The following is a 21,921-nucleotide window of genomic DNA, read 5'->3' as shown; positions in this document are numbered from 1 at the left end:
CAAGTAAAATTTTTTGTTTTAAGTAATTTTTTTTCTCAGTGCAAACACTTTTACTTAAAATAAAAAAATTTTACTTGCTTCAAGAAAATTATTTCTTTGAGGAGTACCCGAAACATATTTATTTGTTTTAAGTAATTTTTTTTCTCAGTGTAGGATTAATATTAGTCGAGAGATAAACGATATTTTATAATGTCGCAATTAGCGCGTTATACCTACATATAAAAACGCGAACTTTGAATATGCATTATAGTAGAACACGTGCATATGTTTAATTTTCCATGTGGAATTAAGTTTGCGTAAAATTGCAAAGCCCAAAGAATTCCAAGCCGTCTGACTATCGCGCGCCTTTTTCCAATGCAATTGTCTGATTCGTTACCCGGGATTACTATACTCGACGAATTGAGATACACACGAAACTGAAAATTGATTGGAAACCGTTTCCAATCTGCTCACGTCCATTTTCAATTTCCGGCGATGTAATTTTTCGCATTGAAGTCTTGCATTTCACACAGAGTGGAGCTATTGCATCGTTCATTCGCCTTCTCCTTTCTCCACCCCCTCGCCGATTATTTAACGGAAATTGGGTTAAGTCTTTCGAAATTCTAACATAGGAGGCTGCTTTCTTACAATTATTGCTCGCGACAAGAGAAGAGATTAGACAAGTAAACAAAATTATTGAGCAACACTTATAAATATCAATAATATACCAAGTTCGTGAAAAATTCCAAAGCTTTCCCGTATTGGAAATATTTTCAGTACAAATATCAACCATCTTCGTTCAACAATATCCCAGAGATTTCACGAGAGCGATTTTCTCGCGCTCGGCATTCGGTCAAGGCTTTTATTCGGAACAGCTTCCGGTAACCAGATTCCGTAGGTTGGTAAAACCAATGACCCTAATCGCCTTCTCGATATACTACAACAGCGGTTTCTCGGATAACAGCTCGGAAAAATGTGGAAAAGTCTTGTCGTATATCGTACAGCAAGAGAAAGGTCATAAAAAACGAGGATATATCCAAATACACGAAACGGAATGTCTAAATATATATTGTCCAAAATAATCCTTAAAATCTAATTTTAAATTTCGAGCACAGATAAATTTATTGTTAGATATATTTATCTCGTCTTGTCATGATTATGTAACTTGAAATATTCTGAGAAATATGCTGAAAAAGTTTCGCAAAAACGAAACATATAATATCGCGAGAAAAATCATTATATACAGGTCGATAAATATTCGAAAAATACAATAATTTTTCACGGTAAATAAATAAGAAATTTTCGCAAGAAGTATCGCGTTTAATTTATTTTATTTAACGCAAACGAGACGTAATTAAGCTCTTAATTTCTCCAGATGTTTTATTTTCGCTTTTCTATTTGCCTACAAAAAGAACTGATTTCGGTCATTTCATATATATAAGGTTATGTCTTACATCCGTGAGGTTCATTAAAAGAATGTACGCGCGACGCACCGCATACGTACGTACGTATGTATGTATGTATGTATGTATGTATGTATGTATGTACGAACATAAATGTATATACACACGTGCGTGCGTGCGTACGTACACTCCAGTATCCGCGGCGGTTGACCGTGACTGTATCTGCGTCGGAGGAAGAGGCACATTACGTTCAATCTACCTTCGTCGCTCTCGGCTCTGACTTCTCGCGAATCTCTCGCGCGAGAGGAGGAACGCGAAAAAAGCGCAACGCGCCGCGCCGCGCCGCGACACGCCGCGTTCCGATCCATTCCGTTCCGTTCCATTCTCTTCCGGCCGGTGACTCATTCGAGCGAAGCACACATTCGTCATGTGAATCACGTCCTGAACGTAATGCGATTAAGCTAAGGGGACCGATCAAATCGCTACGAGTCCCGAGAAATGGAAGAAAGTCGAAAGCTCTTGGTTCGCACAATCGCGTTCCATTCGTTTCTACATCGCTTCAGAAATAAATATACATGTATAGTCAAGTCAAGAATTAACCAAGTTTATTGTCAAATTATTGAAAGTATAACATATGTCATTTATGTAGATATGTATATGCATTGAATTGGACGATTTAAGTCACATATCATCTGCAATAATAAAATTTAGTGTAACAATATTTAAATGTTAAAAAAAAACTTGAGAAATCGAGCTTGTCCCTTTAAAAGTTTGTTAGACGTCCAACTCAGTTTTAATGAATATAGGTACAGTTTGACTTTTGGGACGAGAAACAAGATTAAGAAAACTAATTGAAGGAATTAAATTTACGGAATTGTCTTAAAAAGTCTTGAAAGAAACATTAAAATATCATTAAACTACTATTAAACACCCGAACTTTCATCTAAATTCCATTTCTCTGAGAAGATAATGCATAAATTTTTTTTAAAAGTTTTATAAGTTTTTAAGATTGAAAGAATTCGAATTTGAAATCGATAAACTCTAACTTATGCTCTTTTATCAGTTCTTTATTACTAATTCTCACTGCATATTTATCTCCTTTTATACCCAACCAATTATAGTTAAATAAAAATAATCCAATTACGATTTAAACTTATTAAAATACAATCGCCCATTAATCAGTCTTTCGTGTGCAATCCGAAATTCGTTATTCTCATTATTTTCCTTTTATTACTTTCCTATTTCCGCGGATCATTTCCAATGGTTATTCAATATACGAAGATTATTCAACGCTCGCCGATTATTCCGCGAGCGTCGCGGCATCGGTGATGCGGCTCGGTTCATTCTGGAATACACAGAATACTCGTCGATGCAAATGAGTTTAAGGGTGAAGGAGGCCGCCTTGTTATTCGACTCCGAAGTATGCCGCGCGACTCGAGATCGTGCGAGTCGATACGCGCGATGACGCGACGCGACGACAGGAAAGAGATTGGCGGCGTTTTCGCAGCGCCGGAAAAGAAGGCTGTATACGCATGGCGCGTATGTATGTGTACGTGGGTAGTCGTCGGTAGAAACAGATAGTGGGCGTGTAATTTCGACACAAAACGACGAGCAGTTACTCGACGTTACAACTCGTTGAACGGCCGCCCTCTTGTGTATCCCTCGCAAGACTATACTAACGTTACATAGAAACATCAAAGCGACTTAAAAAATAGAAAGTCAAGAACGAAAAGGAGGATGAAAAAATCTCTACATTTTCTTCCAATTCAAGTCGGAGAATTCTTGTGGAACATTAAAGTTTATCCACATTTAACCGATTCTTCGCTTCTCTTTTTCTCTTCCCTCCCCCATTTCTAGAAAAATATAGAGAATCGAGATATGTTGGAGCATCAATAAACATTTTCGAAAAGAAGCAACATACATATGTACGAAATAAGCTGTATAAAAAGCGCGATATCGCTGCACGAAAGTCGAAACAAGTCGCGACGACAATTATAGTTTGACAAGCACTTTGTGCCCCCGGATTTCACTTCGACCTGTCTATTTGATCGAGCGAGAGCGGAACAATGCTGATTGATAAGCACCTGTGTGATAGACCCGGCGTTTTTCGGCGTTCAAAAATCCGAATGTATGAAATCAAACCGCGGATAATACCGCCAGATCGAATAAGTGCAATTATATATAGAGCTAGAGAGAGAAGGAGGCGCGAGAATGGAGGAAGAAAGGGTAGAAGTCGCGATAGGCCGCGGGTGAGGCGAGAGGTCCTCGAATGAGGGGGTGGAAGGTGGTGGTTGTATCGACCGCGCCGCACTGCGGGGCTTTATCCCCTCCCGCGCCGCCGCCGCCGCCGCCGCCGCCGCCGCTGCCGCCGCCGACGCCGCCGACGCTGTTCACCACCGTTTCTCTACCGCTGACACCCTTCTGCCCCTACAACTACCCTCCCCCCCTCCTGCTCCCTCGTGTCGACACACATACACAGACGAACGTATATACGGTCCCTTCCTTCCTCGAGTCGCTGCCTCACCTCGCGTCCCGCAGTCGGTCAGTAACCCACTCGCTTCCGGTAAACGATTCTCCGAAAACGAGTGCAAAGGGGTGAATTTTTCATTTTCCCATCCCCCCCTCGGCGTCGAATTTCGCGCGGACGCGTGCTCACCTTGAAATTTAAACGATCGATAAACACGCGTCGACGGCCAACGGTCGTTTAATAACAATTATGTAGAACGACGATAATGCCGAGGAAAAAAAAACAGTTTATTATATGCAATCCGCGGGTGTAAATAATTATATGCTGATGCATGATAAATGATTATATGCGGATCAGATACTTTTCATATCGAGGGAAAAGACAAGGAATACGAAGACGAGAGAATTTCTTTTGCTGATGTATCAGCTGTTTCGCCGCGTGAATACGAGCGCGAGACGCTTCTCTCTATCGGGGATAGTAAAAAGCATAGATACATCGTGTTCTTACTCAGTGGGGACATTATATACATCAACGTTTTCTCTAAGTATCTTTCATCTCCGCATTCTTAAAAGTGCGAAACTTTTCAAGTTTTACTTAACTTTGCGATCATCCACAAAAAATGTTCCACGGAATAATAAATTAAGACGCTTAAACGAATGTCAGTAATTGATTTTCAACTCATTTTTCCCATGTTTGTTCTTCGTCTTATTGAAGACTTGATAAAATTATAGTGTATCGTTGTTAAGTGCGTTAACAGTTATAATCTCACGAAAATATAATTTTTTTCCCCCCCTAAATTACTCTTTCTACTCTAATCTACCCTAAATTTTTCCTTACTATTCTTACCTGAATTTTTCTTTCTTGTAAAGAACGAAATTGCGTTCGCAAATAATCAGCAAGATGAAACGGCACAGTTGCGAAGAAATGGTCGGTTGCCGCGAAGAAATAAATCATCACAATGGCTCGTACTGCCGTTCGCGAATGGCTAATCGATCGCTATTGTCAGGAGCGATTTAACGAATGGCGTGAAACATTATGTAACTGCACGTTAGACGACGACATCGTAATTCGCATAACGTTTTACCTCACTCGTGCAATAAACTACCACTATTGTGTGTAGCTATAAAAAAAAAGGACGTCCGCGATTCCGCCTCTACCAAGAAGAATTGCATAATTAATTAACATTACCGATTCTCGTGCGCGATTACCTTCTTCTAGGAATGGCGTGCAGCGCACGGAGTGACCGCATTCAAATTTTCGATTCTCTTCCTCTCTAGCACCTTGCTCTACAGGATGGTTACATAACGCAGTTGGCGTTACGTAACGTACGGAATGTACGTATACGAACGATCACTCAGTCAGAGGGTCGTCTGGATCTAACAACAAAATGCCGAGGCATTTGCTACACCTTATAGCCCTAAACGGGCTTACGTCTAACATTTAAACGGCGCGTGGGCGTCAAGCACTCGCGGTTATAAATTTAGGTATAAGTGTTCTCCATTGAGATGATTTGTTACAGCTACAACTTCACTCGGCCCGTATCTGTCGCAAATTTAGCTCACGTAAAAATATTATTTTTCAATCAATGTATGTATGCTTATATTTCACAATAAATCTTTATAAATACTGAATTTATGGTAACAATTTATGGTAATCCATGATGACTATATACAGTATTATTTATACTTAGCCCTTGTAGACGATCTCGTTTATGGTATAACCTTACCCTGTTAAAAAAAATCGATAGAAAACAATAGGACCTGATAGGACCTGCCAAATATTTTATCGTGTTTTATCGAATCTATCGTTCCACTTTTTCTATTCCGAAAGAAATGTTATCGTTTTCTATTGTTTTCAATCATTATCTGCAGGTAAAAGTAATTTTAATCGGTGAAATATCGATAGAATTTCTAAAGTAACTTATTGTTTTCTTATATTGTTTTAATGAAATTTATCATAAATAAATAATTAAAACATTATTCTAATGAATTGTTTATACATGATAATTCTTTTACGGTTCATAACTACGATTAAAAACGATTACATCGTTTTTATCGTTTTCTATCGATTTTTTTTTAACACACGGAAAGAACAATTTTGCTGAATCTAGATCTGAAAATAATTTTTGTTCAATAATCAAAATAATTTTGTGCGAAAGTCAAAATGATTGCTAGAATATCAAAACGTTTTATAGCAATGCTTATCAGTTTTAACATTCCAACAAATTATTTTGATAATTCAACAAAAAATTATTTTCAGATCTGTTTTTAGCAAAATTTTTAGACCTTTCACCAAAATCGTTCTTTCCGTGCAGAGTTAGTTAGGTTTTCTAAATTTGATTTATTTTCTAAATCTATTTCATTCGATTTACGTATTATACGATCTTATATTGTTATATCTTATTTTGATAATGATTCCGACTATTCTGCTAAATATATACACGGAAAGAACAATTTTGCTGGATTCAGATCAGAAAATAATTTTTGTTCAATAATCCAAATAATTTTGGAAAGTCAAAACGATTGCTAGAACATCAAATTGTTTTATAGCAACGCCTATCATTTTTAACTTTCCAACAAATTATTTTGATTATTGAACAAAAATTATTTTCAGATCTGTATTTAGCAAAATTTTTGGACCTTTCAACAAAATCGTTCTTTCCGTGTACTCATAAAATTGTTGTGAATGTTAACGTACAAGCTGTTATGAAAACGAACTATTTGTCTATGACGCAACTGCAATGATACATTTCGGACAGCACGTTTTCATGTTCAACTACAACAATTCACGCAAGAAGCAGTCGTTCGTCAAACGAAATCCCTGCCGGCGCATTCTATATATATACCTACTCTGCGAGAAATCCCTCGGCACGTCATAATTTCTCCGCGAAGTTAATATCGAATTTTTCAACAAAGCATGAAATTCTACATCTGCGCGTATAATGGCGCAATAAAAAGAGATCCGTCAGCCGGAAGAGCTCGAAACGGTATTAAGACTGCCAGACTGCATGGAATTTCGCCGTTCCTCATTCCAGTGACGTGAAATTGAGAGTTGTCATTTTCTCGCGAGCCTGCCAGCCTCCGGTGGCGCGCGATTCCACTTTAATAATCTCTCATCGAGTTTATTACGGGGTGAGGGAGGGGAGAAGGGAAGAACCGGATTAGAGACATTGAGTAGGACGTCTTATTTGCCTCGAAAGCGGGAATTCTGTGCTCGCTGAACGAGAGCGAGCCGCATGTAGCAGCCGGCTGCCGAGAGGCTCGCGCGCGGCGCACGACAGCGAAATTGCTGCACGGACAGGAAATAATAAGGTTTCGTCGTGTTCATCGATTACCAATCGGCAGCTCACAGTATACACTTCTACTGGCACTGCGGAAACGAGCTACGTCGCATTATAGGAGGCGCATCCATCGATTGTAATCGTCGAACGTGACCGATTACGCGCGTCATCCATTATATTGCGGCAGGTATAACTCGGCGTACTTTTAAGCGGCCGGCTCGATTTCGAATCAAATGAGTCCCTCTTCGCATTCCAAGTGTCGCGGTGAAAACGCGGCTGCAGGACGCGATATAAAATGAAATTGAAACAATTCTGTATAGCAGTGTAACAACAGATCGTGAAATTAATAATGAAACTTCTATCTTTATTAAATTCTTGAATCAAATTACATTTGTATAAAATTTTTTTTTCTATTTTCTTCGAAAATATAATTTTACAAAAATTGGGAATTTTCTCAATCAATTCAAAACGCATTATCATAACGCATCATGTATAATGCTCGACTCGTTTTCATTAAGAAAAATGCGTTTCAAGGCGCGATTAAGCTTGTATACACGGAAAGAACGATTTTGTTAAAAGGTCTAAAAATTTTGCTAAATACAGATCTGAAAATAATTCTTTGTTGAATCATCAAAATAATTTGTTGGAATGTTAAAACTGATAAACATTGCTGTAAAACGTTTTGTTATTCTAGCAATTATTTTTATTTTCGCACAAAATTATTTTGATTATTAAATAAAAATTATTTTCAGATCTGGATTCAACAAAATTGTTCTTTCCGTGTACCGGAATCGTTTTTATAGTGTTTCCCAGAGTTTAACTAACTTATAAGGATTAAACGCGACACTTTCCGCCCTTTCCCTTTTACCCTGCACATTTTTAGCAAATATAATTTCTGTCTCGTGAAAGAATAATGCTGCTCTAAGACATTTTATGTGTATACGCATCGGATGACATTTTTGCGACGTCGATCGAAGAGCGAGTGTCCAACGCGATAACGGCTTATTCGCTCTGATAAAATTATGTAACGCCGACACGCGAGAACTTATACGCGTGCGTGTTAATAGCTTTAACTTTAATTAAAAGCTACTTGAAAATTGCCCATGTCACGATTGTAATTGGTCGCAGAGGCATAAACGACCATGCAACGACTGTGTGGTTTTGCGATATTTCCCACGTTAACAAGTATATAGAATTTTTAGTTAATTCAATAGAAACGCGAAGCTCTACCGCCAATCCCTAATTACGAAACGCTGCAGTAATTCTTGCTTTGAGCGATTACCGGTGATTGATGTCACTATATTATAGTGGGAGCTTTATCTGACACGTAGATCTCTATTTCTCTTTCATTCACGTGTGTGCATATCATAGATATATTATAATTGATCGTGAAATATTATGAGGTATTAGTTGTGGGATACATTAATGTTGTCAATCATTTTACCCTGGTATTCTGAAATTGATAACAGTCCAGATTATAATTAATTGTTCTACTCTATATACTCGTGTTCAAAAATGAATTATCAATAGCGATCTCTCTTATCCATCTACATGTTTAAAAAAATTTATGTGTTACACATTCCTCTCTTTCTTTCTTTCTTTCTTTTCTTAGATATGGACTTTACATAAATATATATTACACGAATCGGTATTCCAAAGATAAATGCGCGGGCAGGTGGTTTAATCACACGAGTCATTACTCTGAATAATTTATATTTATAACATATATAGCATAAATAATTACATTGGATCGGTCAAATATGAAAAAAAATCTACATCAGGTTCTTGATTTCTACTGTTTCCAGAGGTATTTATTTAACGTGACGAGATAAGAAAACCGCGTTAAAACAAAATTAATATACAAATAGTAAAGAATATTACGAATATTGGTGCAGCGCGTCTTACGCGACGCAATCGCGAATTAGGTGATTGTATATCGATATATCGACACGAGAGGCGGTCGTGCGATGAACGCGCGATGTGTTATTAATAAGCAAACACCACGTATACGGCGTCGCGACGCGTCGCGGTGTCGGTCGTCGCGAATCGCGTAATGTAAAGAGAGAGAGGAAGAGGATGGCTTCGTGCCAGAGCCACTTGAGGAAGACAAGCACGTATATATACGAGAGGAGCACACTCTCGAGAGGAGTGTGCGCGCTCCCCTGACATACATCGACACACTCGTTAAAATAACGACATAATGGCTAATTCAACGATAATCAGCGTGAACCGTAGCGTTCGAATTAGCATCGAAGGTGAGACAAGACCGGCGTCACAGGGAGAAGAAAGGAAGGGCATCAGCATGACCATTGATTCCATTCCAATTACTTCCAATTAATCGCTCGCGTTTGTATTAATTGCTGTACCGCCTATCTGATATCTGTAACCTGCCGTGGAAAAATTTCAACCGCAGTCGAACTGTATATATATATTACAAGGATTGTAAAGAAAAAAAAATATCAATATACGTATTAGAAACTTATTATAAGAAAAATGTACTTCTTACATAAAAGTTGATCAATCAACTATAGAATCTGGCTAGAACATATACTTATTTATTAATCGAAATGTGGCCTTTTAGTTATGAGAGATTACATTAAGGAAAAGTTTTAAATTTCAAAGATAAATATAAGAATTAAAATTCACACAATACAACGAAACAAGAAATATTTATGTATAATGCAGAGATAAAAAAGAAATGTTTATATTTGCGTACACTTATTTGTCTCAATCTCGTGCGAACGAAATATCGTGATAGTTTCTTTATATAGCTTCTGATACATATTGGAGCTATCGTATCATTTTTTTTATACATATAATTATTTCATATAATTTTATGTATGTGAGTATGTTGTATATTATGTATTCGAGTAAATAGTTGTTCCGCTTAGAGAGAATTGTTTATCTCATTTTATCTTTATATTCTATACCACTTCCGGGTCAGTGATTCCACGAGAAACGGCGGGGGCGACATTAAATCCAATCGCATCGAGACCTAAATCGATGTTCAAAATCCCTGATGCGGTTTACGCGCCGCGTGCCGCCATCTTGCCGCAACCGCGCAAAGCGACTCACGACCTGGTAACGACTCGTATCGATCGTCAAAGGGTGCGTCCGATGATTTTTTTTCAGCTGCGTGAAGTAAAATATGTTCCTCTCAGTGACGTTATCACGTGAACAATTCAAGATGCACCAAGTTTACGTATCGAATGTTACTTTTGTTTCTAACTGTTCGAACAAAAGAGAAGAAATGCGATAAAAGAAGAAACATTAGCAACTCATATGGATGTATGTATGTAAGTATGTACAAACATTATGATGAAAGTCAAAACATGTTTGACATTTTTAACACGTGTAACATATAAATTTCATCATTTTTTTTACCGAAAGATTCATTCTTCTATCGAATATCGTCCCTTTCGATTTCTAGAGTATTTTTAAACAATTTGACAGTCCCAGATTCAGGTTTTTTTTTAACGTGAAATCTATCGCAATTACGAGAATAGAGAGAGAGAGAGAGAGAGAGAAAACTACTTAAAAAAAAATATGTTTAATAAGATCCACGTACATCATCCAATCGGATAAAAAAAATTAGCATGCTTTTTCAATTTTTCCCAACTTACTAGATATAAATCTAAAACTATCATATTTCCCTCCTAAATATGTTTATAGTTTTTTGCGAGAAAAACATAAAACTATATACCGCAGCGCAAACGATATCAAATTCCTGGTACGATAACGTATATATCAAGTTACTTAAGGCTGCCGACATTGCAATGTTTATCCCATAAATCGCTCCCCGGTTACAATCCGCTATGTGCTCGGCAATGTGTGCGTATATATACCTATATAATATAATGAATCGAATCTCATCACGCATCACGCGGAGATAAGAGGAAGGGGAAACGAGTTTATGATATGGCCGCCGCCATGGGCTGCATCTGCTCCCGTGGATTTCTCCCTCTCTATTCACGACTAGCCGTGACCTTGACACGAATCCGCGCCGAGGAATTCACGAGATTAATTCTTCCGAGTAACTTATCGGGAAATTATTATTATTATTTTTTTCTAACGTTTGTTGATTCGCTCTCTCGCGAAACTCCGTTCAGTCCACTCCGAGCTACAATTATGACGCATGAACGACAGATCTCTGATTATTGCAAGTCAAAGAAGAGATATTCAATTCCAAACATCAACGACTACTATGAATCTTCAATTATGATTGGAAAATTGAAAGTTTTGAGATAAATTAAAATGCAGAATTGCACAACAATGGGCTAACAAAATTTAGAAGCGTACAACGAAAAGATTGTATACGTTTTAATTTTGATCAATTTTTAATGCATTCTATACGAGGCTTGAGACTTATATAAAATCTTAGAAATACCTAAATTTGCAGAATTCAAGTATCTGAATTGCAGATTCAGATACTTAACGTTGAAAACTACCATAAGTTTCTACTCGCGAAGACAGATCGCGTCCAAAAGTTTTCCGCGATGAGAAAAGGTCGACTCGGAATTCGCCGAAGGATTTTGGATATAGCTGAAAGTTAGGCCGCGATATTTCTGGGGCGCTGATATTCATCATTCCGCTCGTTTTCTCGCGCTTCGAGCTTGAAACATTAAAGCTAGAATCTAAAATTGAGATTTACGTTCATACCGGAGCGGATGTACGGAGGAATTACTACGCGGCGGCGCGGCGGCAGCGCGGCGGCGGAAAAATGGAAATAATAAATGGAGGCTCTGTGCGCCAAACGGAAGTTCATCGATCCAAAATTATGTATATAACACGTCCGAGAGATGTGCATCCGCGTTCGTGTCACAAGGCGGAGATATGCGTGTGCCGCATGCACAATAGCGAAATACCGCAGATATAATGCTGCCCCATCAGCGCTATCGCTTCGCGCTTCGAGCAAAATTACGATTTCCGCGAAGATCAAATATTCAAAGAATGTATAACCGCGATAATAGGCGATATATCCCGCGCGCGAACATAGTTACGCAAACCACATCTCGCAAGCGGTTATGCTAAGTTTGCTTGATACGAGAACATGCAACCTATATGCAAATTGTATAATTGTGTTAGTATATGTAAGTATATATAGAAACATATTTTCAATCTTAAATATACGGCGCAATAGTATAGTAGACAATTATCACTAATGAAACGTAAATTGGGTACTCAAATTTTGTAAAAGAATTTTCCCTGAAAATTCCCATACGGAAAGAACGATTTTAATAAAAGAACTAAAAATTTTGTTAAAAATAGATGTGAAAATAATTTCTTGTTGAATCATCAAAATAATTTGTTGGAAACTGAAAATGTTGGAAATTTGTTAAAACTGATAAGTATTGCTATAAAATGCTTTGATATTCTAGCAATCACTTAGACTTTTATAAAATTATTTTAATTATTGAACAAAAATTACTTTCAGATCTGGATTCAGCAAAATTGTTCTTTCCGTGCAGGATTTTCCAGGAATTTTATTCAAAGTTTCAGGTAAGATTAGAGAATTTCTCAATACAGCTTTAAAATAAATTAGGCACTAAGAGTTTTAACAACGTATATAGAACTTGATGCGTGAAACAATGTAATCTCCTCGTATGTACAATATATAGTTACATCTCCATATACGAAATTTTTCGAACGTAACGAAAGATTTTGTATGGAGATGGTAACTACATATGTGAAGATTAAATTGTTTCACGCACCAAGTTCTGCGTCATCGGACTCTTAATGCCTGATTTATTATTTCCGGATTTTCGTTTTTTTTTTTTAGATTAAAGAGTTTTTATATAACATATGTATAGTTGTTATATAACATATTATATAACATATATGAATTTTAAAATAAGTTAACTTTCAATATCAGGCCTTTGGTATATATGGAGCCACGTTTACTTTCTAAAGGGATAAAATTAAATTTAAAAGTAAAATTCAAACAATTTCCCCGAGTATCAGTAAAATTCCATGAGAATCCATGATTTTCAAGGGTAAAAATGAAATTCCCTGAGAATTCCCCGGTTTTTCCTAATAGTACCCACCCTAAATAAATTCACACGTATTGATTTTTACAGTCTTAGAAATGTATATACTTGTCTTAAATATTTGCAATAAATTAGATTAAGATATTAATTTTAAGAAGGTCGATTGATTTCTTCCCCCAAATACCTAATACTCGAATACCTCGATTCTTAAAATTCTAGTCGAGTGATTCTTAAAATAAATAACGAAGAGTAATTTGTAGAAAAAAAAAATATAGTCTTTCGAAAATGCTGAGCTTAAAAGAAAAATCTCACTGTAAATGTAGTTTAACTTCCCCGCTCGAGTTCTCGAAAAGTAGGTTGAATTCATCGTCGCGAACCCTTCGATTGCACAATATACCACCTGCACGCTGGAACGTTCCCGATTACATATGATCGGCAAGACGACACTTGCCGGGGGTCTCGCATACTAATTTCTTTCCGAGTGACGCGCATTGTGTTGTGTCGCAATTCAATGCCACTTGTTTTTGTCTCTAGAAGAGGAACTTAACGTAATCGTCGCTACGCTTGCTTTCTCCTGCCGTTCTCCGTTCTCCGATTCGATCTCGTCGTCTCCACGTGAACGTTTTAACGAAAATAGTCGCGCGTACGTGAAACCGGCCGTGGCACAGCACGGCCAGATGACGTGTCGCTGCGTTGCATGATTTCGCGTCAGAGTAAATAATTCAAAAAGCCGTCACGAATCTGCACGCGCACGAGAAACGTTTCGGATGACAGCCGAGCGGCCGTTTCTCTCGCAATAATAACGAATAATAGTATATCTGTCTAACGAGGCGCGGATATTATCGACGTCGAGAAGGAAGGAGCGAGAGAGATATTTCCATCGCTCGCATAAATATCTTGGAGGAAATATTCTTGGCCTTTTATCGTGTGAGCGTTCATCGCGCCAATCGAGCGGTCAATCTATTTGAAGAAGCGCGTGTATTCTCTCTCCGCGATGGGGACGATGGTACATATAATACGTGCAGCGATTAGAATATGCGGCGCGCGTATACGCGATAATCGATGCGGAAAATATTCGAAAGATCCCTCCTTTGTCTCTCGATTTTTGCTTTTATTATTTATGAAATTTATTATTTATGAATTTCCTGTACACCCATCGGATTCCCGCCGATAAAAAAATATCCGCCGAAACGCAGAAAATCTATTTCCTTTAATTAAAAAAAAAAAATTCTCTTTTCAGGACCGCAAGCTACGTCAAACGTCATCCGCCATAATCGTTCCATAATTTCTCTCCTCGATAATGGCTGAGACTGTCGAGTCTGTGAGTCACGCCGTTCAGTGACACCTGCACTGTTATATTTACATTTTACAAGGCGTATACGTTACTCAAAACGAATAAAAAAAATTAAACAGAATTATCGCCTCAGGTTCATGTGTATCTTTCATTCGCATTCCATGTGTACTCTGTCACACTTCGTGTATATCGTATATGTTCGTTTAATTTATAGCTCTATAATTAAACACAGAAAAGACTATGGAGACTAAGAACAATCGATACGCCCTGTTGGAGCGAAGAAAAAGTCTGCTCAAGTCAATCCGATCAGTACATGCAATTCAACGTGAAAAATTCCTCCTCTCAATCGACTGTCAGTGTGTTCGCAATTTAGAATGCTCCACATTTTAAACTTTAAACCACCACATCCCAAAAAAATTACACTAACCACAATGTCGGTCTGACAGACCGCTATTATGCTCTCGCTAATTTTATAATAAAAATATATGTTTTCTGAATATTTGCGATGGGTAAAAAGAAAACTTTGTTTTAATGTAACGGTTAACAAAAAAATCTCGTACACGGAAAGAACGATTTTGTTGAAAGGTCTAAAAATTTTGCTAAAAACAGATCTGAAAATAATTTTTTATTGAATCATCAAAATAATTTGTTGGAAACTGACAAGCGTTGATATAAAACGTTTTGATGTTCTAGCAATTATTTTGACTTTCGTACAAAATTATTTTGATTATTGAACAAAAATTATTTTCAGATCTGGATTCAGCAAAATTGTTCTTTTCGTGTATACAATAGAAATAAAATATATTTAAATGGTGACAAATAAGAAAATGGTTGACAAGTAACATTTCAATAGCGATTTCTGTGAGACCGATTTAGTGGTTTAAAGGTTAAGGATAAAGAATCTTCCTTCATCTCGATTTACTGTCTAATTTCGGGGGGGGGCAAAAAGGGGATGAGAGATACGCGATGAGAGATTCGATCGGCAAGAGACACGGGATCGCGGTCATGCGAGCGGACGGATTTATCGTGGCAGGGCGTGGTTACGCCGGACAACGCGACGTTCCTGCGCGTGGACAGCGCGATCGACGTTGATGAATCGCGTGGCGCGGCCGCGCCGCCGCGCGCGGCAAATCGCGCGTGTCTCGCGTTTCGGGCGTTTCGGCGCGTCGCGGGCGATCGTCGCGAGCGACGTCGCTTTGCGAAGCACGACGAATCATCGAGGAATGGTATCGGGAAGTTGGTCGCCGCCGCTGCCGCCGCCGCCGCCGCCGCCGTCGTTATCGCTGCCGCGGCGCGGCGCGGCGGCACTTGGCGCGACGCGAAGGAATTCATTCAGCGCGACAATGTTCAGGGCGTTCACTGGACGACTGGCACCGGTGGGTGACACCCCGATGCCGCGTCACCGGGATACTCGGCGCCGGCCCAGGCGCGGTCGGATCGCGTCCGTGGGGAGGGGGAGAAAAAAAAGAAAAAGGGAATGCGAGAGAAGTGTGAACTGACCTCGTCGTCTAGCTTCCCCTTGGACGCCATCTTGACAACAAGCCGGTGGCGCTCCTCGGGCTGTCCGACCTGACGTTGTTGCTCTCCGGCTACCTGCTGCTGCTGCTGCTGCTGCTGCTGCTGCCGCTGCTGCGCGCGTCGCGGCGCGTGTTAACGTCCAACGCCGTCAACAACACACGTTCCCCGTTCGCGCGGCGATCCTCCTCTACCGCAACACACACTCCGGGAGCACAAAACCCTCCTGTATACAATCCCTCCGTCCTCCGTGGCACACGCGCCAACTGATCGCGCGCGACTCAAGCTCAAGCTCAATGACTGCCGCCTCCTCCTCCTCAACTCGCGTTCGCTACACTCGTGCAGCCGAAACGCGCCGCCGCCGCCACCGCCGCCGCACCGCGCGAGCTGCTCCGAGTGCCAGTCCGTGCTCCGACGTGAACGCCCGTCGCCGAGAAAGAGACGGAGCGAGACACCGAGCGCTCGAGGGGGAGGGGGGGGGGAGGGAGACTGGAGTAGCGCCGCTCGCCGCGCGCCGAGAGAGACAGGTTGCGGTGGGACACAGGTGGCGAGACAGTTGGTGGGAGGGGGAAGGGGGCGGGGGACGGGCGGGCGTGAAAAAGAGAGACGGGCGTAGGGCGCCGTTAGCGTGCCGTGACGTCACAGTGCAACGCGCGCGCTTCTCCCGCGACGGAAGCGTGTAGCTCCTCACGAGGGGACAGCGTGATCGAAACGATGAAACGGAACGGGGTAAACCGGGGCCGTCTCGCGCTGCCGGCGGCGCGAGATCCCTTTCACTCGACAATACTCAACTCTGACGAGACGATCCTTACCGAGACGCGCGCGGGTCTCGCCGTTAATTTTCCCTCGCATCCGCCATCTTACTGTGACTGCCCCGCCCGCGTCTCTGCCCTGTCGCCCTCTGTGACGCGTGACGTCGATTACGTCGCGCGCGCCGCACCGGTGTGGCCGGTGCGGCGCGACCGGGCGCAACATGTGTATCTTCCCTTTATACACTTCACTTCCCCGCCTCCGTGGCGTTCTCTCTTTCTCTCCCTTTGCTGTGCCTCTCGTGCCCAACCTCGCCTCCCGCACGCGGACGCAGCGGCCGACTGTTACGTGTATTTACGACATTTTACGACATATGTATATGTATATACTATAGTTACAATGTAAAAAATAGATCGAGCGTGAAGAGCGCAAGGTCTGAACAATACAAGGTATGTAAAAAAGAGAGAGTAGCGGAATCATGTCTCTTTCTGTACAAAAGAAAGTACGACAGAGAGATTTCCTGCAGCCGTATATACTGTACGCAATTTTGGAATAATTTTTTTATTGTAATATTCGTAATATACCTATAGGTATTTGATATATCGGAATGATGTAATACCGGAAAAATCATGCAAAACTTTCAATTTACAGATTGTTATACTTATAAACGATACTCAAGACTATTTTCTGATTTCAAACACAATATTATTCTAGACAATATATATTTATATTCACTAATAGCAAGAATCAGGTCAATGGTTTTATAATTTATAATGATCGCCAATAATCTATAATACACAAATATATATTATTCACTAAGAATCAGGTCAATGATATGATTTTATAATTTATAATAATCGCAGTACTCTATAATACACATATAAAGATATATTACTATTGCAACATTATAGTCATAACTTTTAGATTATTTAAATTAATTATGGAAAGTTTATATATAATTATTAAAGTTTCAATTTGATATATTCTATTAATTGAACAAGTTCATTGCACGTTATTATATACTTTCATTCATTTCATTTATTTTGAAAGAAAAAAAGGACAACAACGCGCGACAACATTGATATAAATTTGATATAAAAATTTATTTAGCTATTAATTATGTCGCTGATCTAATACAATTAATATTATTGCTCAAGTTTAACAATTTATGAATTAATTATTGAAAGTTTGTATAGTTAAAGTTTCAATTCGATATATTCTATTGAACAAGCATGCATTAATTAATTGTTCATTGCACGTTATTATATACTTTCATTCGTTTAGATTTCATTTATTTTGAAAGAAAAAAAGACAGCAACGCGTAACATTGATAAACATTTATTTAATTATGTATTAGTTATGTCGCTGATCTGATAATATTATTGCCCAAATTTAACAATTTATAAATTAATTGTGGAAAATTTGTATATAATTAAAGTTTCATTTCGATATATTCTATTGAACAAGCGTGCATTGTTCATTGCACGTTATCATACTTTCATTTATTTAGATTTTATTTATTTTGAAAGAAAAAAAGGACAACATAACATTAAAGAAAATTTGATATAAAAATTTATTTAATTATCTATTAATTATGTCGCTGATCTGATACAATATTATTGCTCAAGTTTAACAATTTAACGATTTATGTTATGCAAAAGAATGTAAGGTTGTATATTTGAGCGAGAAGATTACACAGCCGCTTAATCGAATCATTTTATCATTGATTCATTATCTTAATTCCCCTTTTTCTTCGCATTTAGGTAAGATATAATTCTATTAACGTGCATATATATATCTTATTAAATTCGATGTCATCGTTCGCTTCTCAATTGTAAAAGTTACTAAAGCAACTCTCGAATATCAAAACAATCGACGCGAATACAAAATAAAAAGCCTTTTTGTGTGAGAAAAATCAGTAACTAATAATCATTTGGTGATTCCATTATCGCATAGATGTGTTAAAGCTGTCGAGATTGTAAAACAAGAGCTTATTTGTTGGTCACCTTGCCTTCCAACTGCAAGCACACGTGCACATTATTGTTTTCGTCTAACAGGCTGAACTTGATGGTCACGGTCACAGACGGAAGAGCATCCTGTATCGGCATCTTAAGGTTGTACGTTGCTTCGTCACCCTCGTCCAAGGGGCATTCGCCCTTCGTCAGGGATTTGCACGCGTCCTGCTCGGGATACGGATAGTTTATCGTAGCCCCCATAACCGTGACTTTCACGTCGGGTCTCAGCGCTTTCGCATCGGCGTCTATAAGCAAAATAAATGTATATGTAGAGATGCAAATAGAAAAAAACCAAATTGTTTTTTTCCATAAAATACGTTTTTTTTTTAGAAAAAAAATATCAGCCTTGTTTTTTTTTAGCTACCTATTTATTATCTATATTTTGCTTAATATAAGTTAATTTTTCATGATTTTTTATTGTATAGATAGTAGATTTAAATTATTATCATTTTAACCTTTACGCAGAACGAGAAAGCTAATATATTGATTCTGAAACATATTTTGAAGCAAGGACTTCAATAATTATAATAAATTCTACTTAAGGAAAAACTGTTTAGAAAGAGAATTGAACAGATTCTCCTTTTTTAAAAGTTAAATGTAGATCACGTAAAATTAATTATATAATTATATAATTACTAATTAGAATTAATTAGTCGTGCTATCGGAATTAGAAAAAAAACCAAATTTGTATTTTTTCATTGAAATAAAACAGGTTTTTTTCTAATATTTTTTTTATTAGAAAAAAACTTTTTTTACATCTCTACATGTATGATTAACAGCGGGTCGTGCAGTCGATCCCTTTCGAGATGTCGCATTAAAAATTTAAGACGTTTTACGATGGCGAAGACTATTCGATGAACCGAGCGATTAGATTTTTCGAACAGTCGAGCCGCATCGAGAACAAATTTCGAAAAGGATTCGCTGCAAATTTCGCTATTGATACAATAATGCTGGCAGAAATATCGAAAACTTTGCCAACAAATGCACGCGTTACACTGACGGCAAAAATCAAGTATAGACTTGTAACATATGCATCATCTAACGCGGATTGTTGGCGGAAATTCAACGGTAGAATCGGCCGCCAATTTGTTTCAAGGCTACGTTCAACAAATTCTGCCTGAACTTTCGTGGTCAATGCCGCCAATGTTACGCGTTCGCAAAATTCCGCGAATAATCGTTCTAACAAAATACAAGCTTGATGTCAGTCCGCTGTAATTTCTGCTCGAATCCGCACCGATCAGCTGATCTTAGACAGTAATCTTGATTTTTTCTTCTGTATGAATAACATATCCCGGGAAAAAATTTATCATATAAGAACATATATAAAAATATATAATTATATACAATTATATTCAAAATATGTCCATATATACATATATCCATATATGTTTCTTTCCTTTATAAAATTATTCTTTAATTATATTTAATATTCTTAATACAAAAAATGATAATAATAAAAAGGAAACATAGAAAATAATTTAAAAAATAATTTTTGCATTGCTTTTTTTTACAAAACAATCAAATTTGAAGAAATGAGAAAAATTGCTCATATATAATCATGTAATCATATATAAATGATTAAAAATATACATATATAATTATATACAAACAATTTTTTCTCATTTCTTAAAACTTGATTTTTGGATAAAAACAACAATGCAAAAATTATTCTTTTATAATTATTTTTTTATTATTTCTTTTTATTATTATAATTTTTCTTGTATCGAACAATAATTTTACAAAGAAAAGAAAAGCAATGCAAAAATTATTCTTTTAATTATTTTCTATGTTTCTTTTTTATTATTGTCATTTTTTGTATTAAGAATATTAAATATAATTAAAGAATAATTTTACAAAGGAAAGAAACATATATGGATATGTATGAACATATTTCGCATTTAATTATGTATAATTATATATAATTATATATTTTTATATGTTTATATTTATATGTATATGTTTTTATATGAAAAATTGTTTTCCGGACTTACTGGCGATAAAATCCCATTGCGCCTTTATATCAGTTCCTCGATAGAAATTGCAAGGAGAACTGTTGCATCCTTCTACTCTCAATGACTTGGGCTCAGGTCCATCGTCGCACGGATCATATGGAGTCTCCTGCAGAGACGCCGTGATGCAGATTGCGAAGATGATGCAGGCTGCGATATGAAGAATGTACAGTCAAATATTATACGTTTCGAAAAAAAAACACTACGTGAATCGAAAAATAAATTAACACGTGGCAAAATTTACCGGCGAGGGCTTTCATGTTGGTGTCTTCACGTAGAAACGATGGCGACCGATCTGATTTTCGGTCAGTGTGGAACTCGCGTATTTATTTGTTCGATAGTATCTAATCAAACACCTGGCTGCCCTAAAAACTGATAAGCTCCGAATCGAATAAAAAAAACCTGTCTGCAGACACTCGAGAGCTAACACCTGTGCCGATGATGTTGCAAGTTTACAGAAATTATCAGTTATAAACATGGAATTCATTGCGCACTCACCGAATGATTAGAGTAATCTGCTAGCAATTAAATAAAGCAATATCGTTGTTTTCGATAAATAGAGAGCTTCATCAGCCGCACAACGAACAAAATAATATGATATAAAATTAACTCACTCGTGTCAATCTCGTAAGCTATTTCGAAAAAATATATTTCCGACAAAGATTGTGCAAAAAGAGGAAAAGAGGAGAGGAACATGTAATGATTATTCTTCCACTTTATAAATGTTGTAGCGTCATATTCAGTTTCTAAATAAATCACAATATTTTTTTTTATTAGAAAAGATTTATTAGAAAGATTTATTAGAAAAGAAGAAGAACATGCAAAAAGATGTCGAATGCAATAATGAAGGAAAATTCTATTCAGTAAGATAATAATTCATTTTTCATCAGTCTGCCATGGCGGTACCACGACGAAGCGTTGTACCAATCGATCACGCATCCACATCGGTGTGCTTTTAATTAACACACGATAAAAGAAGTATCTCCATGACTCACATCTGAAGATAATATAGCAATCGTTACTTTCACGCATATTACATACGCAATCACTGAGAAAAAAAATTGATTGTACGAACTAAATTTGTATAGTTGTTTGATCCAATAGTCAATTCAACAATTCTTTAGTTGCACAAAGAAAGGTATAGTTCATTCATTTCAACCATAAAAATTTCTTAATGAAGAATTAACTAAACCAACTCAAAGATCGGAAGAGCACACGTCTG

At 37.8% G+C, this 21,921-nt stretch overlaps 3 protein-coding genes across 5 annotated transcripts in view; all 3 read right to left on the bottom strand.

Annotated features, from left to right (window-relative positions):
* LOC105462011 (sodium/potassium-transporting ATPase subunit alpha) overlaps positions 1–16,256 on the bottom strand; it is a 67,235-nt gene extending 50,979 nt beyond the window's left edge. Inside the window, exon 1 of one of the 3 annotated variants that reach the window (XM_011708552.1) lies at positions 15,911–16,256. In XM_011708552.1, the coding sequence (XP_011706854.1) occupies positions 15,911–15,940 (30 nt within the window). In that variant the 5' untranslated portion in view covers positions 15,941–16,256. Of the gene's footprint in view, positions 1–4,695; positions 4,819–15,910 lie in introns of those variants that run through there. The other 2 variants (XM_011708564.1, XM_011708546.1) reach the window with 2 other exon arrangements.
* Positions 16,257–17,759: 1,503 nt separating this feature from the next.
* LOC105462001 (mite group 2 allergen Lep d 2-like) lies at positions 17,760–21,047 on the bottom strand. Its single transcript, XM_011708524.1, has 3 exons — positions 20,944–21,047; positions 20,682–20,849; positions 17,760–18,935 (listed from the first exon to the last, which is right to left on the bottom strand). Exons 1-3 carry the CDS (start codon positions 20,957–20,959, stop codon positions 18,667–18,669), a joined length of 453 nt encoding a protein of 150 aa, XP_011706826.1. The 5' UTR covers positions 20,960–21,047; the 3' UTR covers positions 17,760–18,666.
* Positions 21,048–21,462: 415 nt separating this feature from the next.
* Positions 21,463–21,921, bottom strand: part of LOC105461990 (D-beta-hydroxybutyrate dehydrogenase, mitochondrial) — a 4,431-nt gene continuing 3,972 nt past the window's right edge. The window contains exon 6 of the mRNA XM_011708515.1: positions 21,463–21,696. Coding sequence (XP_011706817.1) covers positions 21,576–21,696 — 121 coding nt within the window. The 3' untranslated portion in view covers positions 21,463–21,575. The remainder of the gene's footprint in view (positions 21,697–21,921) is intronic.

The sequence above is a fragment of the Wasmannia auropunctata genome, unplaced genomic scaffold (genome assembly GCF_000956235.1).
Source record: "Wasmannia auropunctata unplaced genomic scaffold, wasmannia.A_1.0 LD336099.1, whole genome shotgun sequence".
In the NCBI taxonomy this organism is placed as follows: Eukaryota; Metazoa; Arthropoda; class Insecta; order Hymenoptera; family Formicidae; genus Wasmannia; species Wasmannia auropunctata.
Note: the sequence above shows the minus strand (reverse complement) of the source record. Positions and strands in the feature narration are given on the sequence as shown.

Excerpts from the sequence above, each read along its gene's own strand:
- LOC105462001 (XM_011708524.1), bottom strand. Across the intron at positions 18,936-20,681 it reads GCAATGGGATTTTATCGCCA|ACGCCGATGCGAAAGCGCTG; the intron begins GTAAGTCCGGAA and ends TTTTGCTTATAG.